This window comes from Oryx dammah, unplaced genomic scaffold (genome assembly GCF_014754425.2).
Source record: "Oryx dammah isolate SB20612 unplaced genomic scaffold, SCBI_Odam_1.1 HiC_scaffold_5, whole genome shotgun sequence".
NCBI classification, from domain to species: Eukaryota; Metazoa; Chordata; class Mammalia; order Artiodactyla; family Bovidae; genus Oryx; species Oryx dammah.
This window is the reverse complement of record NW_024070189.1, coordinates 92,096,896-92,122,371: the sequence shown is the minus strand read 5'-3', so window position 1 is coordinate 92,122,371 and position 25,476 is coordinate 92,096,896. Positions and strand designations below refer to the sequence as shown.

Genomic DNA, 25,476 nt, shown 5'->3' with positions numbered 1-25,476 from the left:
TTGAGACCGCATGGACTGTAGACTGCCAGGCTCCTCTGTCTATGAGATTCTCCAGGCCAGAATACTGGAGTGGGTAACCATTCCCTTCTCCAGGGGGTATTCCCGGCCCAGAGGTCATACCCAGGTCTCCTGCACTGCAGGCAGATTCTTTAGTGTCTGAGCCGCTAGAGAGGCCCCTATGAGTGACTACAGAGATATTATTTGTGGATCAGCCCGTTCATATTCATGTTAATGATAACATAGCATTTATATCATCCCTAAGAACATGAGCATTTTCTGTACCTACTGAGAATTGCTTCCTCCTCTCAATGTTGTTGTTGTTCAGTTGCTAAGTCTGGTCCTACACTTTGCAACCCCGTGGACTGCAGCACAGCAGGCTTCCTTGTCATTCAGTATCTGCTTGAATTTGCTCAGACTCATGTCCATTGAGTCAATGATGCCATCCAACCATCTCATCCTCTGTTCCCCATTCTCCTCCTGCCCTCCTTCAATCTTTCCCAGTATCAGGGTCTTTCCCAAAGATTCTGCTCTTCCTATCAGGTGGCCAAAGGATTGGAGCTTCAGCTCCAGCATAAGTCCTTCCAATGACTATTCAGGGCTGATTTCCTTTAGGATTGACTGTTTTTATTTCCTTGCTGTCCTTAGGACTCTTAAGAGGCTTCTCCTGCACCACAGTTTGAAGCATCGATTCTTCAGCATCAGCCTTCTTTATGGTACCACTTTCATATTCATACCTGACTACATGTCTCTCTGAAATCCATACAACTCCATTGGAGTGAAACCTAGAGATATCTGCATATTTATTGAGTCAGAATGCAATGTAAAATCACTACTTAAAAGGCTTATATGTCCAGTCAATGCTGGCACTTGGATCTTCACTACCACCGCAGTCTCCTATACTCAGAGCACTGCCCTCGCTACATGTCTTTGTTTCGGTTCTGAGACTGGCAAGGGTTTCCACATCAGCCTTACTTCCTTTCTTTGGCTGGTTGTCTCCCACCCACATTAAGCCCCTCACTGTCAAGCCTAAGGAAGCCCTAAGTGGTAGTTTAATGTCCCCCTAACAATTTTCCCCACAGTGCAAATCACAGTTGGTTATTCAATGTCTAATTATGTTGTTTCCCATTTCTGATTTCTTCACTGTCCAAAAAGCAGCCCCTGGATCCCCCAGAGCCAAGCAAGTAATAATCGTTAAAATCCAATTTGAATATTAAAAAATGGAAACCACTGTCCCCCAAACTTTAGTTTTGCTGCTGTCAGACCCCATATTCATGATCTGAGAAGAAAGGGAATGCTACCATCCAATACTCATTACAGATTCATGAGTTGGGAAACTGGAAAATTGGAAAACGGAGACTTGAAAACTCCCAAAGGGGAATCAAGATGGCGGAGTGGTAGGATGTGGAACTCACCTCATCCTACAGATGCTTAAAAAATGCTTCTACAAACAGGGGCTTGAACTCCCGGACTCAGTGGAGAATGGTAGGCTTGGGGAAAATGGGAACACATCAAGCAGGAGGGCATCATGTGGGAGAGAAGGGTTAGCCAGGTAAATGCATGAGAGGACCCCAGCTGGGAGCTGGGAAGAAGACAGGATGGGTCCTATTACCTGCTGGTTGAGGAGGCAGTGGACCAGGAAGATGTAGACTCCCTGCAGGACATTGGTGATGGTGAAAGCATAGGCGATGATGGATCTGAGGGGTTCCTTTATCAGTTCAGCGAGAAAGAAGCCAAGGCACCAGGAACAGCCCAGGAGGAAGAGCTGAGCAATGGCTTTAAACGTCAGCATCCTGTTAACACCAAGAAGGACAGTCACCAACCCACCACCTTCTCTCTTGAGTAGTATGTTGTCCTGTCTTCAGGCCCCATCTGCCTTCCTCTCCAACTGTAGTAGTTTAGTCCCTAAGTTGTGTCTGACTCTGCGACCCCATGAACTGTAGCCTGCCAGGCTTCTCTGTCCATGGAATTATTCAGGCAAGAATGCTGTAGGTTTCCATAGGTTGCCATTTCCTTTTCCAGGGGATCTTCCCAACCCAGGGATCAAGCCTATGTCTCCTGCATTGGCAGGCAGATTCTTTACCACTGAGCCACCTGGGACACCATTCTAATTACTTGTGAACTTTTCTCAAGCCAAGATGGACTTGGAGAAACTGTGGTTGAGAGTACGATATTTGGAAGTAATGGCTATCATTGCCACTGTAAAAACTGTAATAGATGAACATGAGTTTATTCCATGGTGTTTTCCTCTAATATGAATATTTATAATTGGAATGATATTCTGTGGTGGTGGTTGTTAGTCGCTAAGTCGTGTCTGACTCTTGTGACCCAGTGGACTGTAGTCCGCCAGGCTCCTGTGTCCATGGGATTTCCCAGGCAAGAATACTGAAGTGGGTTGCCATTTCCTCCTCAAGGAAAGGTATTTTACCATTATATTTTTTTAATGTGGCAAAAACAGATAACACAAAATTTACTACAGCTATATTTGAGCACACAGTTCGGAAGCATTAAATACATTCACATTGCTGTACTACCAGCAACACTATCTTTCTACTGAGCTGTTTTTCACCCTGAAGAACTGAACCTATGTATCCAAAAAACAATAAATGCCCATTCCTTCCTACCCTCACCCCTTGGCAACATCAATTCTACTTTCTGGTTCTCTGAATCTTCTCATTAATTTCAAAGTTTCAAACATATATGATTTTACGGGTGATTCTCATTTGACGGTGGTTCCTGGCAACCCACTCCAGTGTACTTGCCTGGAGAATCCCAGGGATGGGGGGGCCTGGTGGGCTGCCATCTATGGGGTCGCACAGAGTCAGACATGACTGAAGCGACTTAGCAGCTCCAGCAGCAGCCTAACATGGTAGGCAACTCTTTACAGATGACTGTTTAGGGGCTTCCCAGGTGCCTCAGTAGGTAAACAATCTGCCTGCCAATGCAGGTGACATGGGTTTGATTGTTGTGTCAGAAAGATTCCCTGGAGGAAGAAATAGCAACCCACTCCAGTATTCTTGTCTGGGAAATCCTATGGATAGAGGAGCCTGGTGGGCTACTGTCCATGAGGTCACAAAGCGTTGGACACCACTTAGTAACTGAGCATGCATGCATGCTTGAAAAAGCAATCCTTTAGAACTACAACCTATGCTAAGCCCATTAAACTGTCTAAACCCATTTTACCTTGTGTTTTGTATCTTGGACACATCTTTATTGAGGGAAGAAAGTCGATCTCTCAAAATCCACAAGGTTATTGAATAAAAGATTAAGTTTATCTGAAAGAAAAAAAATAAGATACTAATTGTGGACCAATATACAGAGTCAGTTTTTTTTTTTTTAATGATGGCCATTCTGACCTGTGTGAAGTGAACTACTCATTGTAGTTTTGACCTGCATTTCTCTGATAGTTCATGATGTTGAGCATCTTTTCATGTGTCTCTTGGCTATCTGTGTGTCTTCTTTGGAGAAATGTCTACATAGGTCTGCCCATTTTTTGATTGGGTGTGTTTCTTCTCATATTGAGTTTTATGAGCTCTTTGTATACTTTGGAGATTCATTCCTTGTAAGTTGCTTTGTTTGCCATTATTTTCTCCCATTCTGAGACATGTAATTTCATTTTTTTATGGTTTTCTCTGACGTATGTGTACTGCCATGTGTAAAGATGCCATGTGTAGATAGCTACAGATAGCTAGTGGGAGCCTAGCTGGGTGTTCTATGATGACCTAGAGGGGTGAGATGGGGGTGGGTGGGAAGGAGGGCCATGAGAGAGGGGATATTTGTCATGGCTCAGAAATAAAGAATCTGCCTGTGTGCGGGAAACCAGGGTTCGATCCCTGGGTCAGGAAGATCCCTTGGAGAAGGGAATGCCAACCCACTCCAGTAATCTTTCCTGGAGAATTCCATGGACAGAAGAGCCTAGTGGGCTATGGCCCATGGAGTCGCAAAGAGTTGGACACGACTGAGTGACTAACGTGCTACATGCTATAGCTAATGCACTTTGTTGTGCAACACTGCAAGGCAAGTATACCCTAAGGAAAATAGAGTCAAACTAGAAAGCTCTGAAGATCACGGGAAAGGTATGAGATTTTATAGTTATGTGCAACACTGCAAGGCAAGTATACCCTAAGGAAAATAGAGTCAAACTAGAAAGCACTGAAGATCATGGGAAAGGTATGAGATTTTATAGTTAGAATATGTTGAAACTTGGGGACTTCCCTGGTGGTCTAGTGGTTAAGATTCCATGCTTCCAATGCAGGGGATGCAGGTTCCATCCCTGGTCAGGAGCTAGGATCCCACATGCCTCATAGCACAGCCAAAAAGTTTTAAAAAAATATATATATATGTTGAAATTCCTTTGGAGCAGACTGGGGATACTTGTACAACATCACCAAGGAGCTCCTGAAAGCCCACAAAAGAACATGCATGGGTGGTCAGGTGGCACAAACACAATGCAATGTGGTATCTCCACCAATGCCTTTCCTTGTACACATGGGCCATGGGCAGATATTTTCCAGGCTCATTTCAGACAGTCTGGGGCATGTGGCTGAATTCTAGTGGATGAGATGTTGGTTGCAGTGATATATGCCTGAATCCTACACAGTCTTCAACTCTCTTCCCCTCCAGCAACAACCAATGAGGTCATGTGTCAAAATAATAGAATCATAAAAGAAAAGCTGAGGACTCCCCTGGTGCCACAGGGGCTAACAATCTGCCTGCAAATGCAGGAGATATGAGTTCAATCCCTGGTCTGGGAAGATCCCACACGCCTTGGAGCAACAAAGTTCATGTGCCAGAACTATTGAGTCCATGTGCTGCAACTTCTGAAGCCCCCATGCCTAGAGCCTGCGCTCCACAACAAGAGAAGCCACCTCAGTGAGAAACGTGAGTACCCAAAAAAGAGTGGCCCCCACTCACCACAACTAGAGAAAGCCTGCACAAAGCAACGAAGACCCAGCACAGTCATAAAAAAAAGTAAAGCTGAATCTCACATGGGGAAGAGCCTCTTGATCCAAACTGGACTTTGCAAAAATAGCACACAAAAACATATTTGCTTTGTCAAGCCACTGAGATGTTGGGACTTCTTTGTCAAAGTAACACACTTTAGCTTAAACTGACTAATCATCAGACTATATCCTGAGAGTTGAACAAACTGAAGAAGATTTAAGAACACTTGGAAAATCACATAATTTTATCATAGTCACAATTATATTTTTACAGATACACTCATTTGTTTATTCAACAAATATATATTAAGCATATATGGCATGCTAGATATTAGAGATACAAGGATGATTTCATCTCTATTCATCAGCATTTAAATATGCTCAAAGTTTTTTTTTCCTTTTTTAGATTTTTATTCTTATCGTTAAAAATTTTATTTATTTTAATTGGAGGCTAATTACTTTACAATATTGCGGTGGTTTTTGCCATACATCGACATGAATCAGCCATGGGTGCACATGTGTCTCCCCCATCCTGAAGCTCCCTCCTAGCTCCCTTCCCACACCATCCCTCTGAGCTGTTCCAGAGCACTGGCTTTGAGTGCCCTGCTTCATGCATCACACTTGCACTGGTCATCTGTTCTACATGTGGTAATACACATGTTTCAATGCTATTCTCTCAAATGATCCCACCCTTGCCTTCTCCCACATAGTCCAAACGTCTGTTCTTTACATCTGTGTCTCTTTTGTTGTCTTGTTGTAGGGTTGTCATTACTGTCTTTCTAAATTCCATATATATGTGTTAATATACTGTATTGGTGCTTTTCTTTCTGACTTACTTTACTCTGTATAATAGGCTCCAGTTTCATCCACTTATTAGAACTGACTCAAACGCATTCTTTTTTATAGCTGAGTAATATTCCATTGTGTATATGTATCACAACGTCCTTATCCATTTGTCTGCTGACGGACATCTAGATTGCTTCCATGTCCAAGCAATTGTAAACAGTGCTGCAATGAACATTGGGGTACATGCGTCTCTTTTGACTCTGGTTTCCTCGGTGTGTATGCCCAGCAGTGGGATTGCTGGGTTGTATGGAAGTTCTATTTCCAGTTTTTTTTTTTTAAAGGAATCTCCACACTGTTCTCCACAGTGGCTGTACTAGTTTGAATTCCCACCAACAGTGTAAGAGGGTTTCCTTTTCTCCACACCCTCTCCAGCGTTTATTGTTTGTAGACTTTTTGATGGCAAAAATATGCTCAAAAAATTTAAATACATATGCTCAAACATCTGCTATTAAAAGGAAACAAATGAATGTTAAAATAGTACCTAGTTTGCCCTCCTACACTGTTGGTAGGAATGTAAATTGGTAAAACCGGGATGGAGATCAGTACAGAGATTCTTTAAAAAAGTAAAACTAGAACTGCTATATGCTTCAGCAGTCCCACTCCTGAGCATGTATCCAGAGAAAGCCACACTTTGAAAAGATACATGCTCCCCGATGTTCACTGCAGCTCTATTTATACTATCCAAGACATGGAAGCAACCTAAATGTCCATCAGCAGAGGAATGGTAAAGAAGATGTGTGGTACATATATACAATGGAATATTGTTCAGTCATAAAAAGAATGAAAGAATGCCTTTTGCAGCAACATGGTTACAACCAGAGATTATCATACTAAGTGAAGTTAAGTCAGAGAAAGACAAATATCATATGCTCCTGCTTATATGTGAGATATAAAAACAATACACAAATGAATTCAAATACAAAAGAGAAATAGACCAACAAACAGAAAACAAACTATGGTTACCAAAGGGGAAGTGGGGAGAAGGATAAATTAGGAGGTTGGAATTAACGTATACACATTACTATATATGAACAGGTAAACAATAATGACCTACTGTATAGCATAGGGAACTATATTCAATTCTTTGATATAACCTATAATGAAAAAGAATCTGAAAAAAAATATATATTCTTTTATATATGTAAAAGTATCCATATATATATACTTTTCCAGGTTCTTTTCCATTATATATATACGGCTGAATCTCTTCACTGTACACCTGAAATGAACACAACATTGTAAATCAGCTATACTGCAATAAAAAATAAAAAATAGTACCTCTTTTGATCTTCAAATTAAGTTGAATACTAGATACCACACACACATACTCTATACCCACATGGCACCTGAGGCAGACACACACACACACTACAAACCTACCAAGATGACAGCTGATATGGGTCCTAAGAAACTCAAGATGAATCCTTTCTCTAGGTTGATCCAGCAACTGGAAAACAGAAAGCAGCAGTGGCAGCATTTTAAAAGGTAATGGAATACAATAAGTGATCTGCAACAGATAATATTTATATAGGGCTTTTTGGGCTTCCCAGTGGCTCACTGGTAAAGAATCCATCTTCTATGCAAGGAGATGCAGGAGAGGTGGGTCCAAACCCTGGGTGGGGAAGAGCCCCTGGAGAAGGGCACGGCAGCCCACTCCAGTATTCTAGAGAAACCCATGGACAGAGGAGCCTGGTGGGCTACAGCCCATAGGGTCACAAAGAGTTGGATACAACTGAGGCAGCTGAGCATGCATATAGCATTTACATGTGTCAGGCAGCATTCTAATACTTGGAAGTAGAGAGTATTACTGTCTTTCTTTTACAGGTGAGAAAACCTAGGAAAGAATTTAACTGTCCTCAGAGTCACCAGACTAGTAAGTGAGGAACCTTGAATTTGGAACCAGGTAATCAAGTCTAGAATTCATGCTCCTTGAAGTTTATGGAAGCATTTGGTTATGACAGCAAAGATATGTAAAGAATTTCAAATGTCTATCACTTAGAGCTTAATTTTAAAAAGGCAGTAAGAATATACAATGTAACACATTAAATGATGATGTATATCTGTACTATTAATGTAGAAAAAGTCCACTACATATTATTAAGGGAATAAACAAATTACATGCAGAACCTTTATCATGATCTCATTTTTATAAAAAAAATATATATTTATATGTATAATATATATATTGGGTTTCCCTGATAATTGGTAAAGAATCCACCTGCAATGCAGGAGACCCCAGTTCAATTCCTAAGTCAGGAAGATCCACTGGAGAAAGGATAGGCAACCCACTCAAGTGTTCTTGGGTTTCCCTTGTGGTTCAGCTGGTAAAGAATCTGCCTGCAATGTGGGAGGCCTGGGTTTGATCCCTGAGTTGGGAAGATCCCCTGGAGAAGGGAAAGACTACCCACTCCAGTATTCTGGCCTGGAGAGTATTAAGGGAATAAACAAATTACATGCAGTATCTTTATCATGATCCCATTTTTATAAAAATACATATTTATATGTATATTTATATATATATAAGGGCTTCTCAAGAGGTGCAGTTGGTAAAGAATCCACCTGCCAACGCAGGAGACACGGGTTCAAACTGTAGGCTGGGAAAACACTTTGGAGTAGCAAATGGCAATCCCCTCCAGTATTCTTGCCTGGAAAATCCCATGGACAGAGGAGCCTAGTGGGCCACAGTCCATGGGGGTGCATAGTTGCACATGACTGACTAACATACTGGGCTTAGTGGTATTACAGAGGCTCTTTATTAGAATATTATTTCTATAAAACCAGTTATTACTTTCAGGAATAGAAGTAGTAAAGATCTATAAATATGTGACATTTATAAATATAGACATTTATATAAAAATAAAAATTCATGCTCCTTCCAGTTTACCGTCTGTGTTACTTTACACTAGTCATTCACCTTTTTTTCTCTAAACCTCAGTTTGCTTAGTATACAAAATGGGGACAACTGGAGCACTTTCCTCTAGGGATGTTTTGATAGAGATGAGAAATGGTGTATATGAAACACTTTGCCCCAGGGGCTGGAGAAATAAATGTTCAGCATCTTTGTTCTCAGCCTGTCATGACCTACTCAACCCTTCCTTCCACCCTCAGTTTCCCATAGAGACAGGTGTGTACCCACGTCCCCGACAGCACATTTTCAGCACCGGACTCACTGCTTAGTGGTGCCGTATCCTTGGGGGTTGATCGCTGCAGACACAGCCACAATCACCGCTGGGACCCCGTAGCCTACAGGGTACATGAACCTCTTCTTGAATCTGCCTGCGCTGGTGTAGTTGGCCACTCTGAGGTTCCTGACAGTGAGGAAGAGGTGCAGCCCTTCGAGGAACATCCAGGTGAAGGCGGCCAAGTAGAGGTAATGCAGTACACCGGCGACGACCTTGCACAGCACCTGGAGGGGAGAGGGGGGCCACTGGAGTGGTCCTGGGTGCAATGACCTCACCACCTGCTCTTCACCAGGGTTGTCTCCGGGTAACTTTGATGAGAGATGCTCCTTAGCCTTCTTCACATGTCCTTCTTCTCTTTAGAGTCATGTCTCCAAACGGATGGATGGTCCCTCTTGTCTATTCCCATGCCGTGGCAGGGTGTCACTTGGGCCACCCAAGAAAAACTGAAAATGTATCATGTTTAAAGTTGAATGGGGGACTTCCCTGGTGGTCCAGGGCTTAAAATCCATCTGCCAATGCAGAGGACACAGGTTTGATTTCTTGTCTGGCAAGATTCCACATGCCATGGGGCAACTAAACCCAAACATTGTGCTCTGAAACAAGAGAAGCCATTGCAGTGAGAAATCCATGTACTGAAGGAAGAGCAGCCCCCACTTGCTGTAACTAGAGAAAGCTCATAGCTACAAAGACCCAGCGCAGCCAAAAATAGCTAACTAGCTAACTAAAGTTCAAAGAGATCTTTGTCCATCTTAAAATGGAAGAAGACAATATTCAAAGTGTGTTAAGGATGGCAGAAATCAGATAGCCCTTTGCCTGTTGGTTAATGGATGCTAGACTTCTCTGAGTCGGATGAAGCTGGTGCTGGCCAGGGCTGTCTCCATCCCAAGAACCCTTAACCACCTCCCTGCCCCCTTTCCCCTTCTGAGGATGAAATTAATCCTCGTAGAAAGCTTATAGCCTGCTTGTCCTGCCACGATCACCGTCTCTTCCATCTTGGTCACTGCCCAGAACGGAAGTCACTCTGGTCTGTGTGGCATATATGTTGGGTACATGAATGAGTGACTCCTCCAATATTTTTATCCCCGTAAAGCCCCATAGTTTTCTCTTTTGAGCCAACAGCTCATGGTTACCTCCACTATGAAAGCATCTGCTCTGAATGACATTTTCCGTAGTAAGCAAACCCTCCCTCACCCTTCTTCATATTCACTGACTGTTCCCTCCATGTCTGTAGGACCACTGGAACTTGAAAAAGTCAATTTTCCCCCTCTCTTTAGGTTGCACAATGCAGCATGTGGAATCTTAGTTACTTGTCTAGGGATTGAACCCATGCTCTCTGCACTGGAAGTGTGGAGTTTAACCACTGGACCACCAGGGAAATGACGCCCATCCCGCCCACTGCCCGCCACTCTGTCTTTGATAAAAGTAGAACCTGACTTTTGTTTGAGGACACTGCTTTCCACACATTTCAAGAGAACAGTGACCACTGTCCATTGTCCGAGGGTAATGGGTTTCTTCTACACCTCTCATGATCTCTTCTGGACCATTGACTCTCTTTTCATGATGAATAAAACCCTCCTCTCTTTGGAATCATGTCCTGAGTCTTTCCAGCAACCTCTCATTCCTTGTAAAACTCCATTCACTTCCTGGTTTCTCCCTCTCACTCCTCGGAGATGCTGTTGCATGAAACAATGCTTGATATCAAACCTGCTAGCTGGGAATCATACATCAGTGTCCCTTAGGACCCAGTTCCACTGTGCATCGTTCATTCACTCTGTACAAGTTTTTTTTTCTTTTTTTTTTTTAACATAAGAACCACCTCAGACATTTATTTCCTATATATTTACAATTTTTCATGATCCCTCTATAAGCAGTTTTAACAATTATGGACATATTTTATCCCATAATTTGCCTTTCAATATATTATGAAGATACCTAAGGCATCCAAGCCTCTTCAGTTTTATTCTTTTAAAAAATTTTTTATTTATTTTAGTTGGAGGCTAATTATTGTAAAGTAATGTACAAGTTTTTAAATTGACAATTAACTGGTGAAAGGACATGAAGGAAACTCTGTGAGCTCAGGGCATGTTCTCTACCTTGATCAGGTCGATGGTTTTATATCTCTGTCTCTATACCTGGGCTTCCCAGGTGGCTCAGGTGGGTAAATAACCCGACTACCAATGCAGGAGATGTGGGTTTGATCCCTGGGTCAGGAAGATCCCCTGGAGCAGGAAATAGCAATCCACTTCAGTATTCTTGCCTGGGATATCCCAAGGACAGAGGAGCCTGGCAGGCTGTGGTCCATGGGGTTGCAAAAGCGTCGGACACAACTTAGTGACTAAACAACAATGTATCTATGTCTATTATAGACATAGATAATGCCAAGTTCCTCTGTCTGTGGAATTTTCCAGCAACATATCTAATATACTATTTAACCATGAGAAAGGAGGATCCCTGCCTTCTGCAACAACACAGGTGAACCTTGAGAGCTTTATGCTCAGGAGATTGTCAGACAAAGACAAATACTGTATAATCTCTTATCTAAAAATAAAAATGGGTAAGGATAAGGTGGATGTGATTTGAGGGTATGAACATGTAATAAGTACTAAGTAACCCATGGGAATACACAGTTCCACGAATATACTGAAAGCCACTGAGGTGTACATTGAAAAAGGGCAAATTACAGTGGATGAATTATACTGTTGATACTATGTATAAAATAGATAACTAATGAGAGCCTGCTGTACAGCACAGGGAACTCTCCTTAATGCACTCTTGTGACTGACTCATTTTGCTGCACAGCAGGAACTAGCACTACCTTGTAAAGAAACCATACACCAATAAAAATTAAAGAAAAAGCTGTTTTTTAAAAAAGAAGAGGGGCGTAGGGGAGGGGCACCGGGCCGGGGCTGGGGCTGGGGGCGGCGGGGGCGGCGGGCTGTGCGGCGGGACCCCGGCTCCGCACTCACGCCGCCCGCCGCCCCCAGGTCGTGTTCCTTATGATCCGGCGCCACAAGACCACTGTCTTCACAGACGCCAAGGAGTCGAGCACCGTGTTCGAGCTGAAGCGCATCGTCTAGGGTATCCTCAAGCGGCCGCCGGATGAGCAGCGGCTGTACAAGGACGAACAGCTTCTGGACGAGGACGGCAAGACGTTGGGAGAGTGTGGCTTCACCAGCCAGACAGCACGGCCTCAGGCCCCAGCCACTGTGTGGCTAGCCCTCAGGGCAGATGAGGCATTTGAGGCCCAGCCCGCCTGAGCTGCCAGACGTGGTGAAGCCACAGGACTCGAAGCAGCGCCAATGAACAGGCTGTGCAGTGAGAGGCCTCCCCGAACTGTCCCCCCTCTATAAAAGATCTGGCTATTTAAAAAAAAAATAAAAATAAAAATAAAAAAAGAAGAAGGGAATTCCCTGGTAGTCCAGTTTGGGAATTGGCACTTTCACTGTTGTGGGCTTAGGTTCAATCTTTTGTGGGGGAACTAACATCCTACAAGTCATGTAGCATGGCCAAAATAAAATATAAGTAAGAAAGGGTTTTGGTTAATTCTTCTACCTTGGGCTCTGTCCGTTTGATGCCTGTGAGGAAGAGGAGGTAGGCCAGGAAGAGGCAGATGGAGAGCTGCAGGTGGAGGGAGATGCTGGTGTTCTGGATGGATCGACAAAGGAGGAAGGTGAGGGCCGCCAGGAAGAGGCAGACCAGAGAGAGGCTCAGCCCCACGTAGGTGATCATGGTCAGCACGGGATCCTCCTAGATGCAGCAGGAGAAAAGAGACTCCAACTGGTTTTTGTTTTGGAGGCTGTGGTTCCCAATAGGCCAATAAGCCAATTGTGGTTCCTAATAAGAACTCTCAATGCATGGTGTTAATTTCCTCGTGAGAAACTGAGCAGATCAATAGTGGCCAGACTGGACTTCCCTCCTGGTCCACTGGTGAAGAATCGACCTGTCATTGCAGGGGACATGGGTTCCACCCCTGGTCTGGGAAGGTCCCACATGCTGTGGGGCAACTAAGCCCGGGTGCTGCAACTACTGAGCCTGTGTGCTGCAACTAGCGAAGCCCACATGCCCTAGAGCCCATTGCTGGGCTCCTCTGTAACAAGAGAGGCCATCACAATGAGAAGCCTGGACACCACAGCTGGAGAGTAGCCCTGACTTGCCACAAATAGAGAAAGCCCATGTGCAGCAATGAAGACCCAGGCAGCCAAAAGTAAATAATTTTTTAAAAAGATGTAGAATATTGCAATGAAACATGACTCTCACCCAAACAATAAAAAAAGATAGCCAATAAAATCGTATTTTCTCTCGATCTCATTGGAGAGATGAGTTTGCACAGCAAAGAGGAGACATTAACTCAAATTCTTTCCAAGAGAGATAAGACATGGGAACTATTTCCATTTTAACAGAGCACAGAAGGAACAGGTAGTTGTTACAGGAGTGGGTGTGAAGAAATCCACCAGAAATTCACCAAATTCCTAAAGGCTGAATGCAGTGGGTTTGGATGACTAGGTTTCCCAGATAGAAGGGATGTTTCACTCACAAGTTCTATCCCATGAGAATATATGAAAAGAGGCTCCACACCATTAGTCAGCAGGGTCATATAAATTAAAACCACAATGAGATGCCACTACATACCTCCTAAAAGGGTAGTATTTTTTTAACAGGATAAAAGAGAAATTTAGATTAATGCATACATACAGAATCTAGAAAAAATGTGTTGATGAATGAATGTACTTGCAGAGGAGGAATAGAGACTCAGACATAGAGAATGGACTTGTGTTCACAGCAGGGGAAGGAGAGAGTGGGACCAGTTGAGAGAGTTGCATTGGAGCATATACACTGTGGCTTCTCAGGTAGCTCTGAAACAAGTACACTACCATGTGTGAAAGAAAAGCTAACTGGAAGATGCTCAATAGCACAGGGAGTTCAGCTTGGTATTCTGTGATGACCTAACAGGGTGGGATGGGGGTTTGGTAAGAGGGAGACTCAAAAGGGAAGGGAATGTGTACATATTCATGTTGCTGTATGGCAGAAACTAACAGCGTTGTAAAGCATTATCCTTGAATTTAAAAAAATGAAAAGAAAAAAGGAAGAAGAGAGGAAGATACATAGCTGTTCCTCTGCTCATATTTTTTCGTCTTCTTTTTGAAGATCCCTGTCTTCCACCCTGGCACCACCCTGCAGCAGAGCTGACTTTCAGCGTCATGTGTGTTTACACACGTACCTTCAGCTCGACCGAGGCCATGAGGATGGCAAAGGTGGACAGATGGCTGCAGCTGCATACAGTTTGAGCTCTGTCAGAAAAGGTCACGTGGCACCCTTTTTTAGACCAGGCCAGCTCATCCCAGTAGACGCAAAGAGACTTTTTGCTTTCCTCTATCATCTGGAAAGAAAATTGCTCTTCATGAGACACTATCATTTAAAATCCGAAGCTTCCTACATATACATGCACGCATATGCACGCATGCACACATGCAATGAAATACTATTCAACCATGAAAAAGAAAGAAAGAATGCCATTTGCAACAACACAGATAGACCTAAAGGATATTATGCTTAGTAAAATGTCAGGCAGATAAGTACTCTATATTTTCTCCTATATGTGGAAGCTAAAAAATAAAACAAATGAATGGAAAATAAAAAACAGAAACAAACTCACAGAATAGGAAACAAACTTGTGCTTATCAAGGGTGGCGGGAGACAAATTAGGACTATGGGACTAACAGATACAAACTGCTATCTATTAAATAGATAAGCAACAATGGTTTACTATATAGCACAGGAAACTCTAACCATTACTTTGTAGTAACATTTAATGGAATATAATCTGCAAAAATACTGGATTACATATTGTATGCATGCATGCATGCTTAGTTGTGTCCGACCAGAGTCCTTTGTCCATGGAATTTTCCAGGCAAGAATATTGGAGTGAATTACCATTTCCTCTTCCTGGGCATCTTCCCAACCCAGGGATCAAACCCATATCTCCTTCCTCTCCTGCAGTTGCAGGCAGATTCTTACCACTGAGCCACCTGGGAAGCCCACTATATTGTATACTTGAAACCAATATGACATTCTAAATCAGTTCAGTTCAGTCGCTCAGTCATGTCCGACTCTTTGGGACTCCATGGACTGCAGCATGCCAGGCCTCCCTATCCATCACCAACTCCCAGAGTTTACTCAAACTCATGTCCATTGAGTTAGTGATGCCATCCTACTGTCCTCCCCTTCTCCTCCTGCCTTCAATCTTTCCCAGCATCAGGGTCTTTTCAAATGAATCAGTTCTTCACATCAGGTGGCCAAAGTATTGGAGTTTCAGCTTCAGCATGTCCTTCCAATGAATATTCAGACTGATTTCCTTTGGGATGGACTGGTTTGATCTCTTTGATGTCCAAGGGGCTCTCAAGAGTCTTCTCCAATACCACAGTTCAAAAGCATCAATTCTGCAGTGCTCAGCTTTCTTTATAGTCCAGCCCTCACATCCATACATGACCACTGGAAAAACTATAGCTTTGACTAGACGGACTTTTGTTGGCAAAGTAATGTCTCAGCTTTTTAATATGCTGTCTAGGTTGGTCATAACTTTTCTTCCAAGGAGCAAGCGTCTTTTCATTTCATGGCTGCAGTCACCATCTGCAGTGATTTTGGAGCCCAGAAAAATAAAGTCTGTCACTGTTTCCATTGTTTCCCCATCTATTTCCCATGAAGTGATGGGACCAGATGCCATGATCTTAGTTTTCTGAATGTTGAGTTTTAAGCCAACTTTTTCACTCTCCTCTTTCACTTTCATCAAGAGGCTCTTTATTTCTTCACTTTCTGCCATAAGGGTGGTGTCATCTGCATATCTGAGGTTATTGATATTTATCCTGGCAATCTTGACTTCAGTTTGTGCTTCATCCAGCCCAGTGTTTCTCATGATGTACTCTGCATAGAAGTTAAATAAGCAGGGTGACAAGCCTTGATGTACTCCTTTCCATATTTGGAACCAGTCTGTTGTTCCATGTCCAGTTCTAACTGTTGCTTCTTGACCTGCATACAGATTTCTCAGGAGGCAGGTCAGGTGGTCTGGTATTCCCATCTCTTGAAGAATTTTCCACAGTTTATTGTGATCCACACAGTCAAGGGCTTTGGCATAGTCAATAAAGCTAAAGTAGATGCTTTTTGGAACTCTGCTTTTTCGATGATCCGACAGATGTTGGCAATTTGATCTCTGGTTCCTCTGTCTTTTCTAAATCCAGCTTGAGCATATGGAATTTCACTGTTCATGTATTGCTAAAGCCTGGCTTGGAGAATTTTGAGCATTACTTTACTAGCATGTGAGATGAGTGCAATTGTGTGGTAGTTTGAGCATTCTTCAGCATTGACTTTCTTTTGGATTGGAATGAAAACTCTTTTCCAGTCCTGTGGCCACTGCTGAGTTTTCCAAATTTGCTGGCATATTGAGTGCAGCACTTTCACAGCATCATCTTTAGGATTTGAAATAGCTCAGCTGGAATTCCATCACCTCCAGTAGCTTTGTTCGTAGTGATGCTTCCTAAGGCCCACTTGATGTCACGTTCCAGGATATCTGGCTCAAAGTGAGTGATCACACCATGTTGATTATCTGGGTCATGAAGATCTTTTTTGTGCAGTTCTTCTGTGTATTCTTGCCACCTCTTCTTAATATCTTCTGCTTCTGTTAGGTCCATACCATTTCTGTCCTTTATTGAGCCCATCTTTGCATGAAATGTTCCATGTTCCCTTGGTATCTCTAATTTTCTTGAAGAGATCTCTAGACTTTCCCATTCTATTGTTTTCCTCTATTTCTTTGCATTGATTGCTGAGGAAGGTTTTCTTATCTCTCCTTGCTATTCTTTGGAATTCTGCATTCAAATGGATATATCTTTCCTTTTCTCCTTTGCCTTTCACTTCTCCTCTTTTCACAGTTATTTGTAAGGACTCCTCAGCAACCATTTTGCCTTACTGCATTTCTTTTTCTTGGGGATGGTCTTGATCACTGCCTCCTGTACAATGTCATGAACCTCTGTCCATAGTTCTTCAGGCACTCTATCAGATCTGATCCCTTGAATGTATTTGTCACTTCCACTGTACAATGATAAGGGATTTGATTTAGGTCACACCTGAATGGTCTAGTGGTTTTCCCTACTTTCATCAATTTATGTCTGAATTTGGCAATAAGGAGTTCATGATCTGAGCCACAGTCAGCTCCCAGTTTGTTTTTGCTGAATTTATAGAGCTTCTCCATCTTTGGCTGTAAAGAACATAATCAATCTGATTTTGGTACTGACCATCTGGTGATGTCCATGTGTAGAGACTTCTCTTCTGTTGTTGGAAGAGGGTGTTTGCTATGACCAGTGTGTTTTCTAGGCAAAACTCTATTAGGCTTTGCCCTGCTTCATTCTGTACTCCAAGGCCAAATTTGCCTGTTACTCCATGTACTTCTTTTTTTTTTTTTAATGCTGCAAAAAGCTTTATTGTTTCCATTTGGTCCAAGGCTTGAGAGAGGGCTCCAGGGTGTTAAAAAGCTGCCTAGTAGCTGGAGAGAGGGGCTTCAGGCAGCCCTGATGTCAGGCGGGTTCTTCAAAGGCCACTGGTCTACAGAAGCTCCTAGTCGAGCTTGAGGGTGAGCCTTTTGAAGAGATACTCACCAAACTCACCCTGGGGACCAGCCCGCCTGCAGAGGTTGGTCAGGTGGTCACCCATCTTCTTGATGAGTTTCACTTCCTCATTTAGGAAGTGGTTCTCCAGGAAGTCACAGATGTGGGGGTCTCTGCAGGCAGAAGCCAGGCCACGCAGATCCAACAAGGCTTGATTCAGGTTCTTCTCTAGGAGAACGGCGGCTTCCATAGCGTCCTGGGTTTTACCCCACTCATCTTGAGATGGCTTCTGCATGTCCAGGAAGAGGGTGCAGCTGCCACGCTGGTTTTGCAGTTTGAAGAGATGCTCTGCACCCTCGTGCTTCTCCTTGGCCAATTCATGGAAAAAGTGACCCACACCCTCCAGGGCCACATCATTGCGGTTGAAACAGAAGCCCAGAGAGAGGTAGGTGTAGGAGGCCTGCAGTTGCATGTTAACCAGGCAGTTGACGGTGGCCTCCACTTTGGTAGAATAATTCTGACAAATAGGGGAGCTCATGATTGGTTGGTAATAAGGAGTTAAAAAATGGTGGCTGGTCCTGGTGATCACGGACAGCTGAGTGGCTGACTCCTGAGGTTGCGACTGGAAAAAAGGTTGGAGGGTGGTTGGAGGCTGGAGCAAGGGGTGTTCCTGGGTCTGTTCTGTCCAAGCACTGTTGAAGCAAGAGACAGATTCGTGGGGCTGCTGAGCACACTTATCAGGTATTTCTTGACTTCCTATTTTTGCATTCCAGTTCCCTATCATGAAAAGGACATCTTTTTTTGCATGTTAGTTCTAGAAGGTCTTATAGGTCTTCATAGAACTGTTCAGCTTCTTCAGCATTACTGGTCAGGGCATAGACTTGGATTACTGAGATATTGACTGGTTTGCCTTGGAAATGAATAGAGATCATTCTGTTGTTTTTGGGATTGCATTTGGGACTCTTGTTGACTATGATGGCTACTCCATTTCTTCTAAGATATTCTTGCCCACAGTAGTATATATAATGGGCATCTGAGTTAAATTCACTGATTCCAAATCAACTATACTCCAATAAAATCTTTTATACCAAAGTTTTTGTTTTTTAATTTTTTATGCAATTTAAATGTTACTTTGCATTTATAATTATTGCAAAATTGTGTTTACACAGAGACAGACTCACAGATATAGAGAACAGACTTGTGGTTGCTGGGGGGAGGGGGAAGGGGGAGGGATGGACTGGGAGTTTGGCGTTCATAGATGCAAACTATACATTTGGAATGGATAGACAACAAGGTCCTAATATATAGCACAGGGGCCCACATTAAATATCTTGTGAGGACAATTTTTAATGTGTTTTAAAAGTAATGGGATTCAGTTTTTTTTTTATGGCTATACTGAGCTATAATTATATTCAAAGGTAAAGAATCTGCCTGCCAATGCAGGAGACACAAGAAATGTGAATTCACTCCTTAGGTTGGGAAGATCCCCTGGGGTAGAAAATGGCAACCCAGTGCAGTATTCTTGCCTGGAGAATCCCATGGACAGAGGGGCCCAGTGGGTTACAGTCATGAGTCAGACACGACTGAACGCACAGCACACACTACATAAAAAATGATGAATTTGGACATATGCAAACACCTGTGATACCAGCAGCACCACCAATGTAACAAAACATACCCAACACTTCCTAAAGTTTCCTGTGTCCTTTTGTTTCAGCTTTTTGTTTGTTTGTTTTTGTGGGTAAGAACACTATAATATCTACGCTCAACAAATTTTGAAGTGCAAGATACCATATTCAATATAGACTTTGTTATATAAAGTATCTTAGAACTGGAAGACCAGATAATGTATTCTCAAATTCTTCTTCAATTAATTAGAGGCTCAGGTTTCAATTCTTGTGTCAGAAGTGAAATCAATCCTTCCAAATGTTAAAAAAAAAAAAAAAAACACAACCCTTTCACCTGATTTCAAAATTTGCTTATTTTTTTATTTTTGGCTGTGCTGGGTCTTCGTTTTGTGCAGGCTTTTCTCTAGTTTCAGAGAGCAGGGCCTCCTCTCAAGAGCTTCTCGCTGTGATGGCTGGGTTCTCTTGCTGCTGAGCATGGGCTCTAGGGCGCGTGGCTTCAGTAGTTGTGACACGTGGGCGCAGTAGTTGCAGCCCGAGGACTCTAGAGCTCAGGCTTAGCAGCTTTGTTGCCCTGAGGCATTTGGGATCTTCCTGGACGAGGGATTGAACCCATGTGTCCTGCATTGGCAGGTGGATTTTTTACCATTGAGCTACCAGGGAAGCTCTCAACTGACTTTTTATTTTTTAAGTTGAGTCTTTTATTTTTTCCAGCTTTATTGATGAATACTTGACAAATATAACTGTATGTACTTCAAGTATGTGACTTGCTGATTTCACGTTAAGAGACCTTACTGTGAACATCCTGGGCTTCCCAGGTGGCTCAGTGCTAAAGAATCTGCCTGCCAGTGCAGGAGACACGGGTTTGATCCCTGGGTTGGGAGGATCCCCTGGAGGAGAAAATGCCAACCCACTCCAGAGGAGCCTGGCAAGCTATAGTCCATGGGATTGCAAAGAGTGGTCTTTATCTGTTCATTTCCCAACAGTATATAAGGCTACAGTTTTTTTTTTTTTTATCATTTCTTGGTCTGTTGAGGGAATAATTCCCATCACATAATTTTTGGAGTAGCTAGTAACCAAGCACTGGGCTGAATTTCCAATCTCCATTGGCAATTCCTGATAAACCAGCTTGGGGAGAAAGAACTGACTACAAAAAACATACTTTTTCACTGCTGGGTTTACAAGTGTGATTGGTAGAAATCTCTAGGTGCTCAAACAAGTTGATAATTTGCCCACCTGTATATGGTGAAATGTGAAGTTCACGGGTTTGGCCAGGGAATAATTCTTCTTGCATCCTGTGGTACCACTTATCACCTTGGAGTTCAGCTGAAAGTGATCCAGCTTTTCATCAAGAGTTAGGTTTTCCTTAGATACAAAGGAGCCATTTAAGACGGACCCGAAAGACTTGTAAGAAATCAAGACTACAGCACCTGAAAGGAAGCAAGGATACGATCAACCTGTGGAGGAGACTGGGGAATGTGTAGCCGAAGTTAAGAATTTATCTGGCAAGTCTCTAAGAAGTCAAATACAAAATGTAGAATCCTAAACCCTACTTTGTTAGATCATACATCCATGAAAAAGAGATGGGGGAGATTTCAAAGCCTTTCCACTTGCAGGATGATAAGGCTATGTCTGGATTCTAGAAAAGATACCCTCTGTGTCCCTTGCAGCAGTTTACAATAGTCAAGATATGGAAGCAACCTAAGTGTCCTCCATAGATGAATGGATAAAGATGTGGTATATATATACAGTGGAATATTCAGTTCAGTTCAGTTCATTTGCTCAGTCATGTCTGACACTTTGCGACCCCATGGACTGCAGCTCACCAGGTCTCCCTGTCCATCACCAACTCCCGGAGTTTACTCAAACTCATGTCCATTGAGTCAGTGATGCCATCCAACCATCTCATCATCTGTTGTCCCCTTCTCCTCTTGCCCTCAATCTTTCCCAGCATCAGGGTCTTTCCAGTGAGTCAACTCTTCATATCAGGGGGCCAAAATATTGGAGTTTCAGCTTCAGCATCAGTCCTTCCAATGAATATCAGGACTAATTTCCTTTAGGATGGACTGGTTGGATCTCCTTGCTGTCCAAGGGACTCTCAAGAGTCTTCTCCAACACCACAGCTCAAAAGCATCAGTTCTTCGGCACTCAGCTTTTTTTATAGTCCAGCCCTCACATCCATACATGACTGGAAAAACCGTAGCCTTGTCTAGATGGACCCACAAAAAAGAAAGAAGTCTTTCCATTTGCAGCAACATGGATGAACCTGGAGGGTATGATGTTATGTTGAGTGAAATGAGTCAGACAGAGAAAGACAAATCCCACGTGATTTCACATCTATGTGGAATCTAAAACACAAGACAAAAGAGAAACAGACTCATGGACACAGAGAACAAAGCGGTGTTTTCCAGAGGAAAGAATATGAAGGGGGCATGGGGGAGAAGATGGGTGATTGGAATTATATATGTCACAAAGATATAATTATAGTCAGTAATATTGTAGCAATTTTGCACAGTGATTTGATCATTCATAATGTATAAAAGTATCAAATCAGCCTGTTGTACAGCTGAAATTAGTATAGTACTGTGTATTAATTATTAATATAATTCAATAAAAAATAAAAGTAAATTTCCCCTCCCCGCAATTCTAGAGATGTTGAGATAATCTAGGTAATTTCTGTTACCTCCAGTTCCTCCTCCAGTGACAACACTGCAATCGATGTCCATTGCCTCCATTTCAGTCTGTAATTTAACTATCTCATTTTCTGTTTCACAGCTGTTCTTGATAGTCAGCACTTTAATAACTAAAAAACAAAAAAATCTGTGTGAATATTGGAAATCTTTATAAACACTTGTTTTAAAATATAATTTCCTTGTCCATCTCATTTTAAAAAATGACAAGGACTTCCCTGGTGGCCCTGTATTTAAGACTTCATGCTCCCAATGCAAGGTGCATGGGTTTGATCCCTGGTCAGGGAACTGAGATTCCACATGCAGTGTGGTGTGGCAAAATAAATAAATTAATTAATTAAATTAAATTTAAAAAATGACGACTGTAGGAGTGTCTGACATTTTGTGATCCCATAGACTGTATAGAATTCTTCAAGTAAGAATATTGGAGTGGGTAGAAATTCCCATAGGAATTTCCTCATGGGATCTTCCCAACCCAGGGATTGAACTCAGGTCTCCCACATTACAGGTGGATTCTTTACCAGCTGAGCCACAAGAGAAGCCCAAGAGTACTGGAGTGGGAAGCCTATCCCTTCTCTAGCGGATCTTCCCGACCCAGGAATTGAGCCGGGGTCTCCTGCATTGCAGGTGGATTCTTTACCAGCTGAGCTATCAGGGAAGACTTTGCAACTTCAGAAGCTTCAGATGAAAACTGGAGCTTGGGTGATGGAGTTGGAGTGGACATATAGAAGCTGTTGGGTTTGTTTGGGCACCCAGTCTCTTATTGGAGGGAACAGATTCAATATTAGAGTTGAGTGAGGCTGGCACAAGATTGTCTCATCTCTTCTAATCATGAGACTGATATCTTTTCTTTTGACCACACTATCATTCAAGAGGAGGTCTTAATTAAAGAGTTTAAGAGGCCATTATTTACTAACCATACACTTTTTCACTTAGTTTGATACACGCTGCAGAATCACAAGGCATATAAGTCAGTTACTATTGATACTATGGGCTTCCAAGGTGGCTCAGTGGTAAAGAATCCGCCTGCCAGTGCAGGAGATGCCAGAGATGCGAGTTCAATCTCTGGGTCAGGAAGATCCCTTGGTGAGGAAATGGCAACCCATTTAGTGTTCTTGCCTGGGAAATCCCATGGATAAAGGAGCCTAGCAGGCTACCGTCCATGGGATCTCAAAAGAGTTGGACACGACTTAGTGACTAAACAATAACAACAAATAAAATAGATAACTGATGAGAATCTACTGTATAGCACAGGGAACTCTACTCAGTGCTTTGTGGTGACCTAAATGGGAAGGAAATCCAAAAAAAGAGGATATGTAGCGGATTCATCTTGCTGTACGGTAGTAACTAACACAACACTGTAAAGTACTATATTCCAATAAGAGTTAATTAAAAAAAGAATCACAAGGCATCTTACTCCTTCCCTCCATCTCTCCATCCTCACTCTCTGTCTCTTTTGTTTTGAACAAGCCAAATATTTTAATCACCTAGGCCGAATATTTTAATCACCTACACATTAATCAGCTTTAGCACCAACCTTTCTCTTTCTCTCAAACCTGGCAGCAAATTCACACTTTTTGCTGAAATGACACCAATGTTGGTGTGAATCTGACTGGGGGCACTGACTTCATCTAGACCCCTAGTAGATCTCTCCTGGCTGATCCCAATTGCATAACTACATTCACTGTTCCTCCAGAGCAGCCAGTTGGATCCTTTCAAAATGTGAATCAGTTAGTGTCTCCCTGAATAAAAGCCAGTGTTGTTACAATTCCCAGGAAGACCCTGTCTGATCTTGCCTTACATCAGTTCCTTGACCAGTCACTTCCAGACACTCTGCAAGTACCTCCAGCACACCAGGAATGCTGACCCCAACTCCTCTGCCCAGGATCATTCTCCGTGAGGTATGCATGTAGCTCACTCCTTCTTTTCCTTCAAGTCTTCTTACAAATCTCACCTCCTCTCCAAGCCTACTCTAATCAGTCTAATTAGCATCACAAACTGCTTCCCTGGCATTTGCTATCTCCCTCCCCACATCTCTAAGACAGAAAATATGATTACATCAGAAGTGGAAACATCTTCACTCAAAAGTCCTTTCAAGAAACCGCAGATTGGCAGAAGATATTTAGAAACATAAATAAAGTCCATCATATGTAAAGAGGTCCCAAAATTCAATAAGATGAAAACCAAAAATATAATGGACAAAGAACAACTGGATAAGGGAAAATGAACAAAGAATATAGATCAGAATAATTACAGAAATGAAATCCAATTTCTAGTCCATTAGTAATCAGTGAAATGCACATAAAACTATAGCAAGAAACCATTGCTTACTCATAATGTCATCAGGGGAAAAAATGTCTGAAAACAAGGATATGGAGGGGGAAATTATATTTCAATAAAATATTTTTTTTCTAAAAAAGTGGAATCTTATCCTCTGATGATAGCACCACATTTTTTTTTCTGTCCATATATTCAGTCATTCATTTGATGATTAGTAAATGGCTTGAAGTACCAGACACTTTGCTAGGTGCTGCTTATGCCCCCAACTTTTATTGATTCTAAGACTAAAGGCTGCTTTATCCTTCAGTGTATCCTTGATAAAGATTTGTATATAACTCCAGGGTGACTCTTGGATTAAAAGTGACAGTACACACAGCCACGAAAGATTCACTTTGAAAATAGGTTAGACCTGAATGATGAATGGATGGTCCAGTCAAATGAACTTTCAAGCCTCATCCAATGCAAACTTAGGGTGCTGAAGGGAAATAAGATCTGTGTATGTCAAGTACATACACAGATTTTGCCAGTGTAAAGAAAGAGAAGGCTATTTTCTGCCAATGAAATTGTAGCTCAACCAACATTTCCTGAACCCAATTTAAGTTCAAAAGTCTTTCTCATGGTCCTGAGTATCCATAACTACAGCTTACCCATAAATTGTGACTCTTTCCTCAGCGTTCCTCCTGTGGGTCGATTGAGGGCAGCTTCATAGGCTGCTGACTGCACTCTGTGAAGATACCCTGTCGCCAAACGGGCAATTTCTTCCTTGCGTCTCTGAGATGACTGGCTGATGATGTTGCTGAAGTTGCCAAAAGAATCGGCTAGTTCCTGCCATACAAATAGTGAGTGTGCAGACATAGAGGGCAGCCTTGTGGTTGCCCAGGGGGAGAGGGGTAGGAGAGGGATGGACTGGGAGTTTGGGATTAGCAGATGCAAACTATTAAACATAGGATGGATAAAAAACAAGGTCCTAGTGTAGAGCACAGGGAACTACATTCACTACCCTGTGATAAACCAAACTGGAAAAAAATAAATTTAAAAGTTGTGAGTGTGCTTACAAACTAGAAACAGACTCACAGATTTCTAAAACAAACTAATGGTTACCAAAGGGGAAATGTGGGATCTGGGGAGGGACAATTTAGGAATTTGGGATTAATATATACACACCTGTTGTTTACCCAAACAGGTAAGCAACAGGGGCCTACTGTATAGCACAGGGAACTATACTCAATATTCTGTAATAATCTATATGGGAAAAAAACCTGAAAAAGAATGAATACACACACACACACACACACACACACACACACACACACACACACACA

The 25,476-nt window shown here is 42.5% G+C and overlaps 2 protein-coding genes and 1 pseudogene across 2 annotated transcripts; 1 reads left to right on the top strand and 2 right to left on the bottom strand.

Annotated features, from left to right (window-relative positions):
* Window positions 1-1,319: 1,319 nt before the first annotated feature.
* LOC120864562 (putative adhesion G protein-coupled receptor E4P) lies at window positions 1,320-20,544 on the bottom strand. Its single transcript, XM_040241619.1, has 8 exons — window positions 20,421-20,544; window positions 14,187-14,345; window positions 12,521-12,715; window positions 8,957-9,192; window positions 7,167-7,233; window positions 3,181-3,272; window positions 1,610-1,790; window positions 1,320-1,334 (listed from the first exon to the last, which is right to left on the bottom strand). Exons 2-8 carry the CDS (start codon window positions 14,343-14,345, stop codon window positions 1,320-1,322), a joined length of 945 nt encoding a protein of 314 aa, XP_040097553.1. The 5' UTR covers window positions 20,421-20,544.
* Window positions 9,234-12,327, top strand: LOC120863279 (annotated as a pseudogene).
* LOC120864901 (ferritin light chain-like) lies at window positions 17,570-18,097 on the bottom strand. Its single transcript, XM_040242110.1, has one exon. It carries the CDS (start codon window positions 18,095-18,097, stop codon window positions 17,570-17,572), a length of 528 nt encoding a protein of 175 aa, XP_040098044.1.
* Window positions 20,545-25,476: the final 4,932 nt, after the last annotated feature.